The sequence below is a fragment of the Lissotriton vulgaris genome, chromosome 10 (genome assembly GCF_964263255.1).
Source record: "Lissotriton vulgaris chromosome 10, aLisVul1.2, whole genome shotgun sequence".
In the NCBI taxonomy this organism is placed as follows: domain Eukaryota; kingdom Metazoa; phylum Chordata; class Amphibia; order Caudata; family Salamandridae; genus Lissotriton; species Lissotriton vulgaris.
In genome coordinates, this window is record NC_141698.1 from 256,736,397 (window position 1) to 256,754,864 (window position 18,468).

Genomic DNA, 18,468 nt, shown 5'->3' on the forward strand with positions numbered 1-18,468 from the left:
TGAGAGCCAGTTTTGCACTGCCTCGGCGAGTGGATCAGCCTTTTGCTCTAAGAATGGTTTATGAGCATCAAGACATTCATTACAATTTTCGATGTCTAATTTTTTCCAATTTCTCTGTGTTTTCCCTGCTCTTTCTGCGTTATTTGGCATGTTCTTATCATATGGAGAGGTCAGAGAGAAGTTTATCTGATGGTGGTCAGATCAGCTAGTTGGTAGGGCCGGGGAGCAGCTGATTGTACTTAAATTTGAAAAAATGGGATCCAAGAAATGTCCGGCTATATGTGTGGGGCGGAATTTAATAGCTTTAGGTTTTGGGAAGCCATATCAGAGTTGAGTCTGGTACTACTTTTGCAGGTAGAGTCTTCCAGATGGAGATTTATGTCTCCTAAAACTGTGAAATTAGCCTTGTTAGTTACCTGAAACGAGATCTCTCCCATCAGAGTGGGAATCCAGTTAGCAAGGTGCTCTGGGGGTCGATATATAAGCACTCCTGAATAGATAAAATTGGGGGAGAGAGTCAGTTTAAAAAGAGCAGCTTCGCATGCAGCAATAGGGAGCTGATCTAAGGAGCAGCAGAAGTTTTTTTTTAAATTACCGCCATTCCACCCCCTATACTGTGTGTTCTATCCAGTCTTGCTATTGTATAATTGGAAGGTAGGGCTACTGCTATATCTGGTCCTGAGCTCTCATGGAGCCAGGTTTCCGTGAGGAAAACCGCATCTGGTTGGTCATTCAAAAGAAGGTCAAAAATGTTTGCTTTATGTTTAGGGAGCGAACGGAAGTTTATGCTTGTCATCTTGTATGTTTTAGATGGGGGTTTGTTTGTTTACCAGCATGTGGTATATTTACAGTATCATTAGAAGTAAAGTGAAAACTGCAATGAGTGCAGATAAAATGATCAGTGATAGTGCGGGCTCTGACACAGTTGGGCGTTAGAGAGTCATTGATGGTTCTCAGAAATTCAAGATCATATTTATAAAGCTCTGCCTTACTTGCCTGTTTTTGCGAAGGCGGATTAGCTAATATTTTCCTCGTTTCAGTGCCAGGGGTCCTGGCCCAGGTCCCGCGACACGTGCGGACAGGCGCAGACGGGCTTACATTTGGCGCGCCCTCTGCGCGTGTCCGCTCCGCATATGCTCTAAGGTGTCCATTTATCTCTGCCTGTGCCTAACAACTAGCCCGCTGCCCCGCTCCGATTCCCTCCAAGATAGAGGCGGTTTTTGGGCGGCAGTTACCGGTGTTGCTCAGCGTCCCCATACCAGATCTTTGTCATCTGAATCAGGTAAGCTGGAGGCAATAGTGCAATTTTAAGATTCTTGCGTGAAGTTTAAAAATAGAGCGAGTGCAGCACAAAGTACAGGACAAGCAATTTAAAATGAAATGCTCCCGGCTTCTGCCTCAGGTGTTGCTTACTTGGTGGCAAGTTCGAAAAAACGGCAGCAGCGCAAGGCCTCTTTTATCTCTGCCTGTGCCCAACAACTAGCCCGCTGCCCGCTCCGACTCCCTCCAAGATGGCGGCGTTTTTTGGGCGACAGTTACCAGTGTTGCTCAACGTCCCCTGATCACATCCTCATTGTCTGAATCAGGTAAGCTGGAGGCAACAGTGCAATTTTAAGAATCTTGCGTGAAGTTTAAAAATAGAGCGAGTGCAGCACAGGACAGGTGATTTAAAATGAAATGCTCCCGGCTTCCCCCTCAGGAGTTGCTTACTTGGTGGCAAATTCGAAAAAACGGCAGCAGCGCAGGGCCTCTTTTATCCCTACCTGTGCCCAACAACTAGCCCGCTGCCCGCTCCGATTCCCTCCAAGATGGCAGCGGTTTTTGGGCGGCAGTTACCGGTGTTGCTCAGCGTCCCCTGATCAGATACTCGTCATCTGAATCAGGTAAGCTGGAGACAACAGTGCAATTTTAAGAATCTTGTATGAAGTTTAAAATAGAGCGAGTGCAGCACAAAGTACAGGACAAGTGGTTTAAAATGAAATGCTCCCGGCTTCCGCCTCAGGAGTTGCTTACTGGGTGGCAAATTTGAAAAAAATCGAAAAAATTATGAATTGTGTACACCGCTCACTGACAAACAATACTTCTACTGTTGCCAACAGACTGGTCGCATGACTGCTAGTAGCCAGCTATGCATTACTCACTTTACATTTTTTCATTGGCTATATATTACACCCCTGCTAGACTGCATAGGTATCACTTGTGATCCAATGACAGGTGTGCAAGATGTGGGGCCCCGGGAGCTGACTTTCTTTACCTGGCATGGGAGTGCAGGTTGATTTGAGGATACTGGAGTGAGGTCGCTGATGCTCTGACACAGAAGATGGGCTCCCCCTGACCCTTACACCCCTAGTTGCATTGCTGGGTGACTCTGAAAACATTGAAGGATCATCCAGATGGTTTGTGTTACTTGGCCTCCTATTGGCCAAACGCAGGGTTGCTTGAAGATGGGGGAGAGGATGGGCCCCCAAATTTAAGGAATGGTTACCGTATCTTATCTACTGTAAAGACCAGATGATCACTTACGTCAAAGTGCTGGCCCAAGTCCTCAACCGCGGGACATATGGGACCCTCTTCAGATATACCTGATGGGGAATTCCCCTGACTTAATTGGAGTGTTTGTCCCAGGGACAGCCCCAGCTGCCGCCCCTTGAGGGTATTGCTGCCAGCTATTCCGTGCTTGGGATGTGTGCAACATGTTGTAGTTAGTTATGATTGCATGGTGGACTGTCACCCCCTGCTCTTGGATCACACTATGAAATGACTGAAGCTATAGATAGATAGGAAGATATTGCTCAAGACATTGGAAACCATGGCAATGTACGACCCCTATACCGGCTCTGATGTGGATGGTAATGGCTACTATGTATCAGCAAAAACTGGACATATGACATGCAAAAGTGTTTATTCCTTCCGATCATGTGATATCGCACAAAGTTATCATGGTTTAATGTTAAATGATTAATATTGTTACTGTTTGCTATAAAATATAAAATACTAATAAATATTTTTTTTAAATGACATTGTCAACTCCAGTAGGTCAGATGTTTTTTTCTAAGATGGAGTGGAAGTGAGATATTCACTTCCGTCTTCCACTTGTACTTTTTGTCAGCCTGCTCTATCATTTGTACCTTTATTAGACCATTGGAATCTCTTAACCCAGCATATTGTTTCAAGCGACGAAAAACTAATATTAAACTATAGTAAGAACAACAAGTATTGACAAAGTCAATAGGTCTGCAACCCATCCCAGACCTATTGCCAATGCAAATCGTTCATTATTTCATGTGGTTTGTAAAAAGGAGCTCAAACATATAATAAGCATATTGTGAACTCCAGTAGATCTTCTGTTTTTGAAAGAGGAGGAAGGAACTTCCCTCCATCATCCCATATAATTTTTCTCAGGGGACTGCCCATGTTTCATGCCTAATATTATCTATTTGAGGTATCTTAGGCACATTGTGGTTGCTCTTGCATATTGTAATGTATGATGACCAACTTGTGGGAAAAACGTCATCATTAACATTTGACACTAAAATGTTCACTACTGCTACATCCCTAGAATTCAATAATCCATACAATGTCACCTACCACCCTTCTGAGTCTGCAAAGTCTTTAGTAACTGCAAGTGGTACATTCAGCGTAACCAATGCTTCCATACCTTTGGAGTGAGAAGACTACCACACAAGGTGGAAAGACTCTCTCCATCTCTTCCTTTCTTGCTTTCTACCTCTATGATCAGTGAGTCTCCTGGATGCAAGCTTTATGTACTGTTTGTCTCCTTAGAAATGGTGCCACTCTCTACATTTTATATGGTTGTTCACTGTGATATTCCATGTAAGTGTTTTAATTCCTTCTGCCATTTGCTGGGACAACTGTTTACTCAGATGATGGTGATCCATGGGATGCTGAGTGGAGGCGATCGGTGCTCAAAGAACATTTTAGATCAAATTTGTTATTAATTCATGTCCATGCTGCATCATAGGTGCATACTAAAGGATGTATACATTTGCACTTTTCAATGTAGTGCTAACAGTAGTTCTCACTGCTAGAGCAACATCTTATGTGTGTAGTTTTGCCCTCATTGCACCTCAAGTGACCATCGTCCTCTTGATGACCCACTGGCAACATTCCATGCATTGGATTGCTTTTAATTCTCTTCTCTTCTAGTCAACCCCAGCCTGTTCAATTCCAATGTTGGAAAAATAAGTTTTGCCTACATAAAAAAACGTTCTGCCTAACTGTAAGGATAATCTACTTTGTATCACTCAGCTGTGTCCACTCTTTTTGGCAGCAAGGGAGTCTTAGTTTCTGAACTTGTTGATTGTGATCAAGGAACAGCATATGTGTTCAATTCTTTTGAGTTTTTTTGTTCCAAGGATCAGTGCTGCCTGAAAAGTGACGTCTCTATACTTTTAGTGGATAGGCAAACTCTTCTGAAGTTTTGGTCGGCTATCTCAGTTCAGCCAGAGTTTTTTTCACATTTCCCATGTTTCAAGCTGCATCTTTGGTAGTGCCCTATACATAGTTTAACCTTTATGATACATTGCAAAGAACTGTGCACAATAAAATCCCATCTGTTGTGAAGGGCTTTAACGTCCGAGTTTATGATGGTCAAATGTCGCTGTGAGTATGGCCCCGTGGTGTCTCCACCCAATTTGAGCATCATATAATGATGCCTTCCTGCATACTTTGCCGAAGGACACCCAGTTCCCTAGCCTCCCTGAAAGGTTTGAGCAGCCCCTCTCTCAGTTGGGAAGTATGCATCTGGTAGAAGTCTATTGGTAAACCATAGTCCTGTGGCATCTTCCCACTCTGATACCAATAACCTTGCCGAGGAACTCACCCCTCAGAACGACCTTCATGGCAGTCCACTCATTCCCCCTAGTGGTTGTGGTGCTCAGTCATCCTCTCGGAAGGGCTGTCTGAATTGCATCAAGACAAACAGGGTCATCCAGGATGCCTAAAGGCATCTCTCGGGTGAATTGTCTCCCAGCATCGCTGCCCACTTCATAGTCTATATCTAAAGAGGATGATCAGAAGTATCTAGCCATGTAGACTGCTTTAGGGAGATGTTGCAAGCCCGATTTGGCTATCAAGAACCAATTTAGTCTGCTAAACGTGTTTTGAGCTATTGCATGGCAGGAACATTCCAGGGTTGTCAATTGCATAATATTGGCTGTTTATTAAAGGAATGACAATTGCCTCAACCAAGGATGGAGGGGGTTTATCTTCGTCTCACAATCTCTATATAGATTTTGACAGCACTACGAGACAGTCAAACCTGCATTTTAGCCAGTTAAAACAACTGATGGAATTTCTTAGTGTCCTGGCTTAATTTGTCCTCACAGATTAAACTCCCAGATCAGGCGTCATCTCACAGTACATATCAGTAACATTCATAGAGTATTTATATGGAAATCATCATGTTCATTTATGTAGAAATAACCTGAGCAGTTAAGTGAGAGAGACATTTACTTACCAGTAGGCTCAGACATCCTCTGTCTTGTTGAATCTGTGTGGATAGGCAACTAAAATATAATTAAGACTTTAATTAATCAAACACTTTACACAACATTTTGAAAAGTAGACTGCGAGCACAGACGATTTTGTTCACATGTAAAAAAAAGTCGTAAATAAAACGTAGAACCTAAAGCAGAACATAAGGGGTGGCATCTGCGAAGGGTAGGAAGGCTAACATAATATCAAATGTAATGGCAAGCTCGGAAGCTCATGTTAGACATTTGCCCTTGCTCGAATAATCTAGCTCCTAAATCAAGCGATGAAACGAAAACATTGCAATTTTCATACCTCCTAGAATGTATGACCACATCAGGAAATAAGCACTGGCCAAGCTAATAGGTCCTTACCATTCATCAGCAGAGCTATTGACTTTGTCAAGGCTTGTTTGCATTTTCTACATTTTAAGGCAAACCCCATCCCAAGATGGCAGTACTTTTGTGCATAGACATGTTCATGTAATCTTGGCCAGTCATCTTGACAAGCTTTTATACAAAAAAGTATTCAAGTATGTCCTCCTGTGAGCACTCATACTGGTGAACATCTTAAGATTGTTTAGATTTTTTTTAAGTATGCACATGCTGATGCACGTGACAGCAGAAGTATTCAGCCTAGTAGGACTAAGTGGAATGCTGATGGGTTCTCACAAGCAGAAATACTTAATATAAAAATACAAAAATATTGTCTCACAGGCTCTGCAGACTACTTCCTGCGTAGATGATGTCACTGGCTATCTAGCCTTGGGACTCTGTGTAGATTCATAAAGTACCTTGCAGTATATCAAAACGCTGTTCAGAACACATCATTCCCAGAAGATGCAGATGAAAACTCGACTCAAACAGGTTGTTTTTTGAAAATGAGCGATGAAAAAAAAATGTTATTGAAAGACCGGTGACTTTTGTATATTACCGTAACATTAAAATAAAAACACGGACACTTGAGGAAAAGATCCCACCTTCCGACGCTCAGGATACAAGGCTGCACTTCTAGCTGAATCAACAAGGATACACTGCCTAACAATGCATGTTGAATGAAGAACCAGCTAGACAATGCACATCAGTGTTTATTCTAGAAACAAGGGCCCGCCGCTAAACAGTGCAGGTTCAAGGAACTAGGAACTGGTACAGCATATAAATCTAGTGAATCATCTGTTTAATATCCTGCTAAACCTGCCAATGATGATAAAAGCAGTGAAGCATGCTGACCCTTGACTAAATGCGCATCTGAGATTCAATGTTGTGCTAGACTGTAGGTATAATAACTTGTTTGTACTAGACCACTGTTTGCTAAACACAGACTCATGGATTGCATGCAGAGAGGTTACACATTATGTGATAAAGTGGTTCCTTGACAAGAAAGCTGCAGACAGCTATTGCAGTTTCAGAGTGGTGCACCATTATGTTTGTTTTATACACCTTAAAATAAGTAGGAGCCTGTTGCAGGGAAAGATATCTCTTTTTCACCTTCTCGGTTTCACAGGATAGCAAAATAGCATATATGAATGATGGGAACCAAAGGATAGGCTTACTCACAGCACTCAGCGTGTCCATGAGGAGTCTTCTTTTCCTACACATCACACACAGTCACTCAGTGCAGAGAAGTAGTGCCTGATGTACAAAGAGTGACTTATCACTGATCTTGCGAGGTGTCCTTTGCATTAATGGCTTGGATCACACAGTCTCTAGTTGTAGTGGGGCAGAGAGTAACCTGAATAAGTAATATTCATTTGGCAGATTACTATTTTCATGCCCATATGACTAGATACAAGAATAGGAATAGTGGCCCGAAAGGAACAGCAGACCACCAACTCTGTGTGAGCCTAATAGAAAACTATATTTTAAGGAGCTTGTGTTCCTTAACTAAATCAGGGATGTTTACTTTTTTTTTTATTTTAGGAACCTAATTAGAGCAGAAAGCGTTGGTCACTTAGATCTTCAAAGCCACCCACCACAGTTTCCTAAAGGATGCTGTCCAACCTCGATGGCTTCCTATTTGCACACGTGTTACTGTCTCTTTCAAGGAGGCTGTAACTTTACAATAGTTTGTGATTGCAAAATCATTGATAGATCTCATTGCAAATCCCAATTAGAATGAAACATCCCTTTTAACCACCTTCCTAATTGTAATTTGTAGCAATGTGTGTTTATATCACACACGTTCACCCTAAGGAAGAGTTTAAGAGCTATTTCCATATAAGGAATAATTAGTATTTCGCTGCCTCTCCTACTCTACATTTGGACCTTGGCTTTTAGTGATAATAAGGTGATAACGTTTTCACTGTTTTATATTGTTGCACTTTCATTTCTCCTCTTTTCACTCTTTTTTCAGCTGCTTCGAAAGTCTTATTTTCTTTCCATTACCCCTTTGTGCTGTTCCTACATCGTATTGGCTGTGGCTTGGCAGCGTACTCCGCCTTTCTGGATGTTTTTTGTGTTTCTAACTGGATTCCTACTTTTATGTTACCTCTCGCTGATGAATGCACTTTTATGCTCCAAGGTGTCTTTCCTATGCACATCAGTAACTATAGTATCATGTTCTGTTTTACTTGCACATATATAAGGTTTGGTATTAAGATGATTGCCGTTGGCTTTTTTTACCTTTGTCTCAGATGTAATCATTTTTAAATCCTTAGGCTTCTTATTAATTGAATATTCTTTCTTCCAATTTTCAGCATCATCTTTTTTCATATTTTCCAGTCTCTCAAATTCCCTTTTTGTTTTCTCATCCTTTGCCTGTGCTTCCTCCCGCTTCTTCTTGGTCTCTTCTTGAAACTTGTGAATTAGCCTTTCAGTCTCCAGTTCAGCCTGCATTCTCCTTTGTCTCCTGCACTCCTCAATTTTTTCCTGCAACACCCTTTTGGCATAGTCGTACATCTGACTGGTGTACCATGACCCATTGTTTTGCTCCACCATTCTCTCAACCATAGTGAGAAGCGTGTTGGTTTGCTCCACCAACTCCTCTGGGGGCGCTCTGTTGTTAAAAGTACAGTATCGGTTTCCACAAATTTGGATAAGCTCCTGGATGTCTCTTCTACGCGATCTACTTAAGTAGTCAGGTAGAGTGATATCTTCCAAATCTTCTTTTCTTGTGAACAAGACAATCAAGTATTTCACAATTTGCTCTCCAAAAACATCCTTGAGTATCTCAATGCTTTTCTTCTCGTCATTTACACATTTGTCTACCTTGAGCACTAGCACAATGGCATGTGGACCTGGAGAAGACATGGTGATACATGAACCTATCTCCTGAATTGTTTGTTCATAAGGGTGCTTTTTATGAAAAGAGCTTGGTGAGTCAATGACTACAACATTTCTCCCTTTCCAGCTCACCATCTCTTTCCTACAGGTCTTGGCTGCTGATGCTAAAAATGGACTTGAATCAAATTTCTTTTCACCAAGGATAGTATTTCCTGTAGCACTTTTGCCAACTCCAGTTTTTCCCACAAGAACTAGTCGCAGTTCAGATTCTTTACGGTGTCGCCCATCCATCCTGTGACCTAGTGTAGAAACATAATGAAGTAGATGTTAAAACACAGATTGCTGGTAGTTCCTTTCACTTTCAAACACAAATTGAACTGCAAGAACTAGACAAAGTATAACTAATATTACAATGTGGCAGGGAGCTTTCAATAACTGACAAAAAGTGTTTTGTTAGCAAGCAAAACATTCTGTATGGAAGGTGAACACTATATTTATTTTCATCTTCTATCTCTTACTTCATCATGAGCAACAAAACAGTATCATTTATCCTACCTTTGTGACATATTGAGATACATGCAATAATTATGATTTACGTTGCTAAGCAATCAGATATGACCACAATTATTTATGTCAATATTTAACTTGTTTCCTAATGAATTTCGGTAAAACTAAAAACTTCCATATGCACCTTTTTGAGAGTAAAGATGCCCCTCATTTTTGATCTGCTGTACTAAAGACTTTAAAATACTAATGGGTGGGTGACTGACACAAAATATGAATGGTTTGTATGCAGGTATGACATCAAAAAACTCTTATTACTGCCTGAATGGATGATGGACTGAACAGTGCTTATGTGACTTGGGTATGAATAATGAGAGTTCTTGTTATTTACTTATTTGTTTATTTTCTGTTTGTCATGCATGACTGTAAGGTGGAAAGAGAAATACACTCGGTCTCACAGAAACTAGAGAGCCTTGTGACAATTTGCATTGTTAGTTCAGGAGAGTGTGAGCCCTTCTCAAGCAACAGCCATAATCCTTCTCAGGCTGAACCACAAAAGTCACTAAAGAAGCCTGTGCTTAACTCTCTGATAGCTTGGCACAAAAGGAGTCAGGCTAAACTTAGAGGTAATGTGCAAAGTATTTATGCAGTACACAAACAGTAATAAAGTGAAAACACATCACACAAAAAATCCCACACCAATTTGGAAAAAGATAGTACATTTTAAGAAAATATTTGCCACCGAAACAACAATAATCCACTCAGTTGAACCGGAGTTAAGAACAACAAGAATCCACTTAGTAGAACGGGCAGTTATGAATTGTTAAAGGTTAAAGTGCAAAATAGCACCTTAAAGATGAAAGTGCCAACCCCATACATCTAGTAACAGGAAGCCAAAGCCAAGTCGAAAGTTATGGCCGACCAATAAGGATCATGGTTTGGATACAAAAAGTATGTTGTGCCTGGTCTCCGGTTTTTTTTGGACTTAGAGGAGTTTTTGCGATAAAGATGTCTGAGAAGGTAAAGTTCAGAGGGGCTACTTAAGTGAGAGGAATAATATGAGTCCTAAGGCCATCAAAAGCAAAGTCAAAGAAATTGGAGACTGAAGACAAAAAGTTTATGGGAAGACAACCTTAAGGCTAACAGGTCTAAAAAGCCTATTTTGGTCCCCTTTGAGGGAGCCCAGCATTTGTTTTTGCTTTTTTCCTGAAATGAAATATTCTTATTCTTTCTGTTTTGACTAACTTAACAAACAGACTTTCTCATCATGTCCCAGAACCAAAGAAGTTAAAGTGTTTGCAATTATATTTTATTTTGCTTTCTGTCAGTGTATTCTAGTTTTCTTCTTGAGTTTGATGGACAATGCTGCACTTAAACCATCTCCTTCACCACAAATTGCTTGTAGAACCAGGACATAAACATGAGCACATGTGCATTATTCACTTGCTTGTTCGTGTTAGTGGGTTGAATTTAATTTTTGACTTAATGTTCTTGGAGTGTGGAAAACAATTTCCAGAGTTATATGTTTGTTTAGAAGAGAACCCCATGGCTTGCACCAATCCCAAAACAGAGTGAGGCACTTGTATGCATATAGTAGCAGACAGGATGACTTTGGGTTATGTCCTCTATGAGGAAAGACACAAGGTCTCTTGTTAGGGAGAACGGAGTCACAACCCCTAAAGCAACTCTTATTGTTAATTAAACAGCAAAGGTTTAAGAGAGATTTTGTGGTGTTTAATTGTATTAGGCAGGGTGTATTGTCAGTGTTTGCGCACCCAGATTGTTATCTCTCCAAGCAGATGTTCTGGTCTAGTTTTTCTAATTAAGATCATTTATCAGCATAGTGTGTATTATGAAGAGGTGCAGTGAATCACTCACAGACGTGTATACAAAAGCAATTTTCATAAGGAAGTTGGAGGTTAAGGCAGCTTTTGAAACCTTTTCAGGACAAAAATATCCAGGCTTATCTGGTTAATCCGGCACAATTTAAAGTCATTAACCAGGGGGTCACACAGTATTTCTCCTCGGACATAAAAGCAAAGGAGTATCTGGACTCCCTGTGCAAATAATCTGCTTGCTGTTTGTCATTGTGGGGAGGGGGTTTCTGGTCACTAGTGTATATAAAGAAAGGTGGGGGGGAAGTTCTGGGATAGGAAAGGGGAAGAAAGTGTTAGCTTCCAGAAGATGGAGTGATTTGGAGAAATTGCTTCTTTTTCTAGGTATCAGGGTCTATTGTAAGTTAGTTATGGATTTGTTTGTAGGATCCACTGTCCACTAGTACTGCGCACATCACATGCAAAGATCAAGGTCTGAGCGTCTTTATGGGGAGGGGGATTGTTGGGGAAGGGGAGATGGGATGTCACGGCGAAGGGTGGGATAAAAAGGGGGGGAAATTGGATTGTACATGGGGCATTGTTGTTTTTGGTTTGGTTGTTGTATCGCTTGTAATTAATTGGTTTCAGTTGAGTTTTTGGTCAGGGGTTTCCTTCCAACAGAATCATGGGGAAGCTTAAGATATGCTCGATAAATATAGGGGGCTTAAATGATTGGAACAAGAGGCAAAAACTGGGGTATTTCGTGAGGTCAAATCAGTTGGACGTGATCTGTCTACAGGAGACTCACCTACCCTGGGCTAAAAAACATTTCCTAAGTATTAAAGGGTTTGATTTATTGGTTTGGTCCACACAGATGTTCACTGTTTGAGGGGTTGCAATTTTGGCCAAAACTATCTTGGGGGGGGGCGCTAGACGCTCCATGGCAGATACTTTGGGCAGGTGGGCAATTGTGGAACTTGAGGTGGGGTTTACACTGTGTACAATTTATGGCTCCAATCAGGATGAACCAGAAGTGTTCGATAAACTAGAGGTAGAATTACTGAACTGGCCATGTCCCCTTATAGTCTGTGGTGATTTCAATATATCTGCAGATCTTACAGGTGTTATGAATAATTTAAATTATGCTGGGCCAAAGCCCAAGGTTTTTAGAGCCTTGTCCTCTCTAATTAATTCATATAGTTTGTTGGATGTGTGGGGGCATATGAAACCTCTTAATCCAGGTTTTACCTATGTTTCCTGCCCCTTTAAAAAGTACACTAAATTGGATTACTTCCTTATATCATCCTCGGAGGTGGGGAGAGTAGGTATTATAAAATTATCAAAAGTAATTTCCGACCATAGTCCATTAATCTTAGTCTTTGAAAGTGATAAGGTTACTAGGTCTTGCTATAGGTGGACTTTTGAGAGGAGATTGGTAGCGGAGCCCAAATTTGTGGACCATCTAAAGAGCTGGGCCCAAAATTATTTGATCTAAATAGGTATAGTGCATCCCAAAATAGCGTATGGGATTCTTTTAAGGCAGAATTAGGAGGGGGGACGATCAGCTTCTCTGCTAGCCTGAGGAAAAAGGCTTGAGAGGAGCATGAGAAACTGATGGCTCAGCTGGTACAGGGGGAGGAGCAACATATGAGGGATATTACATGTGGGAAAGAGGCCGACGATAGCCGGCATAAGATGCTGGACCTTAAGGCGGAAGTATATAAGGGCGTAGCACTGAGAAGTGCTGATGATTATCAGATACACAGGGGTAGGATGTATGAGACGGGAGAGCAGGCAGGTAAGCTCCAAGCTTTAAGGATTAGGCAGGGTTTTGGCAGAAATACAATAGTGAAAGTTCATGAGGGCAACCAGGAGTATACAGAGCCAGCAGATAACGGAAAGGTTTTCAAGAACTTTTATCAAAATCTGTATCAAGAAGAGGACAGGGCAGATTTTGCCAGTGTCGTATTTGAAGAGTTCGGCCACATTTTGACCGAACAGGATAGAGTGGTATTAGATAAGGACCTGACACTGACTGAAGTGGTAGTAGCACGGCAGGATTTAGCGGCAGGGAAGGCCACAGGGCCAGATAGTATTCCACTTGAAGTATACAAATGCCTACAGGCAGTGAAAGCTCCCCTTTTGCTGGATTTATTTAATGGCATAGTCTGCTGAGGTGAAATTCCAGACTCCTAGAAGGAAACGGATATTATTGTCTTCCACAAGAAGGGCAAAGCTAAGGAGGAGCCGGGATCGTACCGTTCAATATCCCTCATGTATACGGACACTAAAATCTACGCTAAGGTCTTGGCCAATAGGCTGGGAAGGGTCATTGGCAGTTTGGTTTCCCCGTGGCAGCATGGGTTCATCCCAGGTCGAGGGACAACTGGCCATATAAGACAGGCCATCACGTTGTTTGATGTGCAGGCTGTCAGTGGAGGCCGGATCGCCATGATCCCTCCGGACGCTGAATAAGCCTTTGATCACGTCACATGGAAATATTTATGGGGGATATTGAAACGGAGGGGCTTTGGCCCTAAAATAATGAAGGCTATTAAGGCCATGTATGCTGAACCTATTGCCAGAATTCAGTTAATGGGTGGTGGCTCAGACGAAATTCAAATTTCTCGGGGGACCCGACAAGGGTGCCCCTGTTCACCAATTTTATTTGCCCTTTGCATTGATCCTTTAGTACGAAGGATATTAGGGTGTGAGGCTATAAGCCAGTGGTGTGTAATGGATTTGAAAGCAAGCTGTTGGCTATGCTGATCATTTGGCAATAATAACTACTAAACCAGGTACGGCCATGTCTGCCCTTATAGGAATCACTGCGGAGTTTGGTCGGTGTTCGGGGTATCTTCTTAATGAGAACAAAACTCAGATAATCTGCTCCAACAATATTATAAAGCAGGATGGAAGATACACGGATTCAGCAGTCTACCTTGGGGTTAGGATCAGCACTGTAATGGAGACAATTATTAAAGAGAATTTTGTGCCACTTGTTAACTCAATGTCATAAGAGTTAAAAAGGATAGCACCTGTCTATAATCGGGAGAGCCAATGTGCTCAAGATGACTATGCTCCCGAAAGTATTATTTATTTTTTGTTCAATCCCATTTATGCTGGGGGATAGTCTGTTAAAATCTATTGAGACAGTATTTATAATCTTCATATGGCAGTATGGGAAAACAAGACGAACTTTGACATTTTTTGTCTTTACCGCAAGTTAGAGGAGGCCTAGCGGTCCAGAATATTCAATTTTATCTTGTGGCTTGTCTTTTTAGCCAGATGGGGATACTATTAGATTGTGCCACAAATATGTCTGACTGCCCATTTGGGAATGTTAGTCCCCCATCCATTTTTGAACTGCTGTTAGGTAGGGAAGCCTTTGACTGGGGGTCCTAACTGGAATGGTATGGTGAGCAAAAAAACGATAGATTTAGGCCCATATCTCTGTACTGGGGTAAATGTTTAAAGTTATTCAGCATTCTGTCCATGGATTGTTCTTTTTGCATTTTTCATTTTACATAGACTCTTATAAACTGTTTATAAATTACCAAAATGTGTATTTATATGCAAATAAACTTTATGTTCAGTTTCCATACAATGTTACTTGCATTTACCTTAAACACAGATTTTTTTATTTCTGTAAAAAAAACTGTAACACACTCATGTTTTGTTGATTTATCTGTACTTTCAGTTATGTTTACGTTTGTACTTATAATATTTTTAAAGAAAAATATTTAATTATGTTTACAATTGTTAAACAGTTTTATATATTTTCTAAAATATATGAAAAAGTATTGATACTTGTATTTAATTATTGCTTGGTTTCCATGGTCTGAAAAGTATTTTTTTTCATTTCAATGAGTCTGCCATTTTGTTTTCCAGTAACCTTTACTATGTAGTCTGTTGCTCTCATTTTTGTACACTGGCAATTCAGCTATTAGTTGCTCAATGTTGTTCTCCAGTAAATATACATAGGTGGAGGGTTGTGTTAGATTGTTAATAACATTTGTATTTTACATTCTTGGTAAGTTTATAGTTCATGTAGGGCCTTTTTTTAGTGATCCTAGTTATGTTGTTGTATGTGTATTTTTACTGTTCAGAAATATGTTGAGTTTTTTACTATTTTCACTAACTTTGATTTGTGTGTTACTAATTATGCAGGATATGTTTTTTTTAAGGATGGGTTTTTTGTGTTTCTTTTTCACGTATTTTTAATTGAAGCTGAACTTCTATTATTTTATACTAGACAGGTGGGTTCTCATTAACTAGGAGAATTGGCGCCTATAGAATTTGCGTAAGTATGAAATGGTGTTTCTTCCAGCAGTGCAAAAGGCGTTGGAAAACACCCTAGGACCTCAAATAATTTGACCATGAGGCCAATATTGAAACAATTCTTATCCTCTGCACAAGCTACAATTACGAGCGAATATTCGCAAGTCAACCTATACAAATAAAGAAGAGTATAGTTCAGTTGCTATTTCCTGTTTTCTTTAATCCAAAATGCCCAGCCAACACGTGTTTTGTCGATAGGGGAATACCTCAAGACTTCTTCATTACTGTACAGCTCTTTAGTTCCTAAAATCTATGTCCTCTCCGCCGGTTCTACTTCCAACTCGGCTGGTCATTATATATAAAATAAACTGTGTCCCGAGATAATTTTGAAAGGGTCTGGCCTCATTCCTTAATTGTAAAATATGTGACCAAAATGTTTAACTTTTTAATTTGTTTATTTGACACTTTTTAAAATTAAGTGTCAAACCAATCTTTACTAGTTGCTGACATACTCCTTGTAATGCTTGGTCATGTTTTTGCATTTTATATATAAAATAAACTGTGTCCCGAGATAATTTTGAAAGGGTCTGTCCTCATTCCTTAATTATGAAATATGTGACCAAAACTTTTAACTTTTCAATTTGTTTATTTGGCACTTTTTAAAATTAAGTGTCAAACCAATCTTTACTAGTTGCTGACATACTCCCTGTAATGCTTGGTCATGTTTTTGCATTTTTTCAAAGATTAGAATATCATCACTGTAATTTATGTTATTTTTTACAGGTCCTATTATGTTCTTTATAACTTCCTGAAAAATTTCAGCTGCTGAACATATACCAAAATGTAATCTCTAGTATCTAAATAATCCAAGATGCATTGAGAATGTTGTGATACATCTTACCTGATTGTCTATTTCCAATTCATGATACACCTTACATAGATCCGACTTTGAAAAGAATTGCAGCACCATTGATATTACTTATCATATAATTTAAAAGTGGGCCTGAATATCTTTCTCTTTCGATTGCTGTATTAGGCACTCTCATAAGTACACAATTCCCGATGTGTTCCAGTATCTTTTTTTGGAATCACTACGATAGGTGATACCCATGAGGTTTGGTCAGTGACTGGTTCCATTATGTCAGGTTGAAGCAGTGCCTTTATTACTTTTTCTACTTTTGCTTGCAAGTGTATCAGAACTCTCCTGTGCATCTGAGCCATTGGTTTCACTGCTTCATTGATATGTAGCATGACTATTCTATCTTTTAATTTCCCCAATCCATTGAGCAATTCTTTATATTTTCATAATACCGGGTGGTCTGTCATAACATTACAAGTCATTGCTAACAGACCCATGACTCGAGCAGTGACACTGCTAAATAGACATGGTCCAGGAACTTTACCCTTTAGTACAGATATACCTTCTTTACTGACCATGTGTCCATATTGTAGAACTTCCTCAAATGTTTCTAAGCAATAAACAGGCTGTTTGGCTCCCCATTGAAAAACGCTGCCATTTAGAGGATTTAAGAGGGGTTGTTCCTTCATTTTCTGATACTCAGTGATATACATAATGTTGCTCCATTGTCGAGGACAAATGCAACTTTCTGAGGGCCAACCATTATTTCTATAGACATTGTTTTCCTTATATTTCCCCTTCTTGTCATGGTAATTTGTTTGAACTTATCTTCTCCACACATCATATGCATTCTTTCAGACTGTTCCACCTCTTCCTTTGAATCACATTCAATATGTTCCATTTGTCTGACAAATGTAGTGCTTCCTGGCTTCTTTTCATCATCTGATACATTTCGCTTGTTCCAACTTTCTTTTTTGTTCCAACTTTCTTCTTTGTCTTTTTTGAACCTGCATACATTTGCAAATTGATTAGGCTTTCAACATTTTCTACATTAATGTACTTGTTCTCGACATGTTCTTAAATGCAGAAATTGCAATCCACATCTGTAACATAGTTTATTTTCTTTGTTTTATAGTTTCTTCATCATCATCATCATCATCATCATCATCATCATCATCATCTTCATTTCGGCTATTTCAGCCATAAAAGCACAACATTTGTTTTTTACAGTTCACTTAAAATATAATCAATTACGGCACTCAGAAGTACAACCAGTTGACATGTAAAGATTACACAAGCATCAGAGAATTTCAAGATGGAAAGCACTTTAGCGGGTTAAAATCTGGTGACTGAAAATATAATTTAAGGTTAAAACAATTTAAGAACTTCCTTAAAAACAGCATAGAACAAGCATCCATTTTCAGTAAGGCATTCAAATGTAATCAAACAAACAGCCACCTGTAGCTAGGTTGTTTTATAGTTTCACTTTTTCTCGATTGTTTTCTTTTTTAGACATTTATCTAACTTCTCCATTTTCTCACCTATGTGCAAAATTGCGTTGACCTGATATACCAAATGGCAATGGTCTTTGAAAAATTATACCTGAGAAACTTCCTCCATTTTTTCATCATTATGTTTATATATTCATATTTATTACTATTTTACTGCTTGACTCCTCACTAGATGTCACTTTTATTTATTTAGGCTAATATTATGGTTTGCCACTAACATTTTAATGAAGATAAATGCTTTGCTTGACCATGAAATGGTGTCCCATTCATTTTTAATATATTGACAAAATTATGCCTGACTTTAAGTTGGTTGGTGATATTTGCCTAAAATCTTGCTTTAGTTGACAATTTGCGGCCCTAAATACCATTTTATCCTGAATTTGGAAATTGTAGAAATTGGCGCGCCAAAATGAATGTTTCTGGCAGTAGTGTCAGGTGATTCTTCCCCAGACATTTAATTTGGGTCAAAAATAGTGTTTTCACTGCTTTCACTTGCTCAAAGTGTATGCCTGATTTCAAAATGGCAGTCCAACGTGATCATGTATTTGGCGTGCATGCATGGGTTCTATACATTCATTCTGTGAATGTCTTAATATTGTTGTAAAGTTGCTTTAAGCTTTGCCCTCCAAATGTGGGGTTAGAAGGAATCATTGGCTTTCCTAGAATGTGACTGACTTTGCCCCTGTCCTTCCAGTTGTCACAGGACCATTGCTCAGGCATCCTGGCAGCTCAGTCTGCCTTTATCATCAGCACATGGATGCTAGCGCTTCCAAGTCTCATGGTGC

The 18,468-nt window shown here is 39.8% G+C and overlaps 1 protein-coding gene across 2 annotated transcripts in view; it reads right to left on the reverse strand.

The window, feature by feature from the left end:
• The window catches only part of LOC147685064 (GTPase IMAP family member 8-like), a 131,256-nt gene that overhangs the window by 71,377 nt on the left and 41,411 nt on the right, over window positions 1-18,468 (reverse strand). For both annotated transcript variants that reach the window (XM_086940948.1, XM_086940947.1), the window contains exons 2-3: window positions 8,115-9,013; window positions 5,480-5,528 (exon numbers count right to left, since the gene is read on the reverse strand). In XM_086940948.1, coding sequence (XP_086797074.1) covers window positions 5,480-5,528; window positions 8,115-9,005 — 940 coding nt within the window. In that variant the 5' untranslated portion in view covers window positions 9,006-9,013. The remainder of the gene's footprint in view (window positions 1-5,479; window positions 5,529-8,114; window positions 9,014-18,468) is intronic.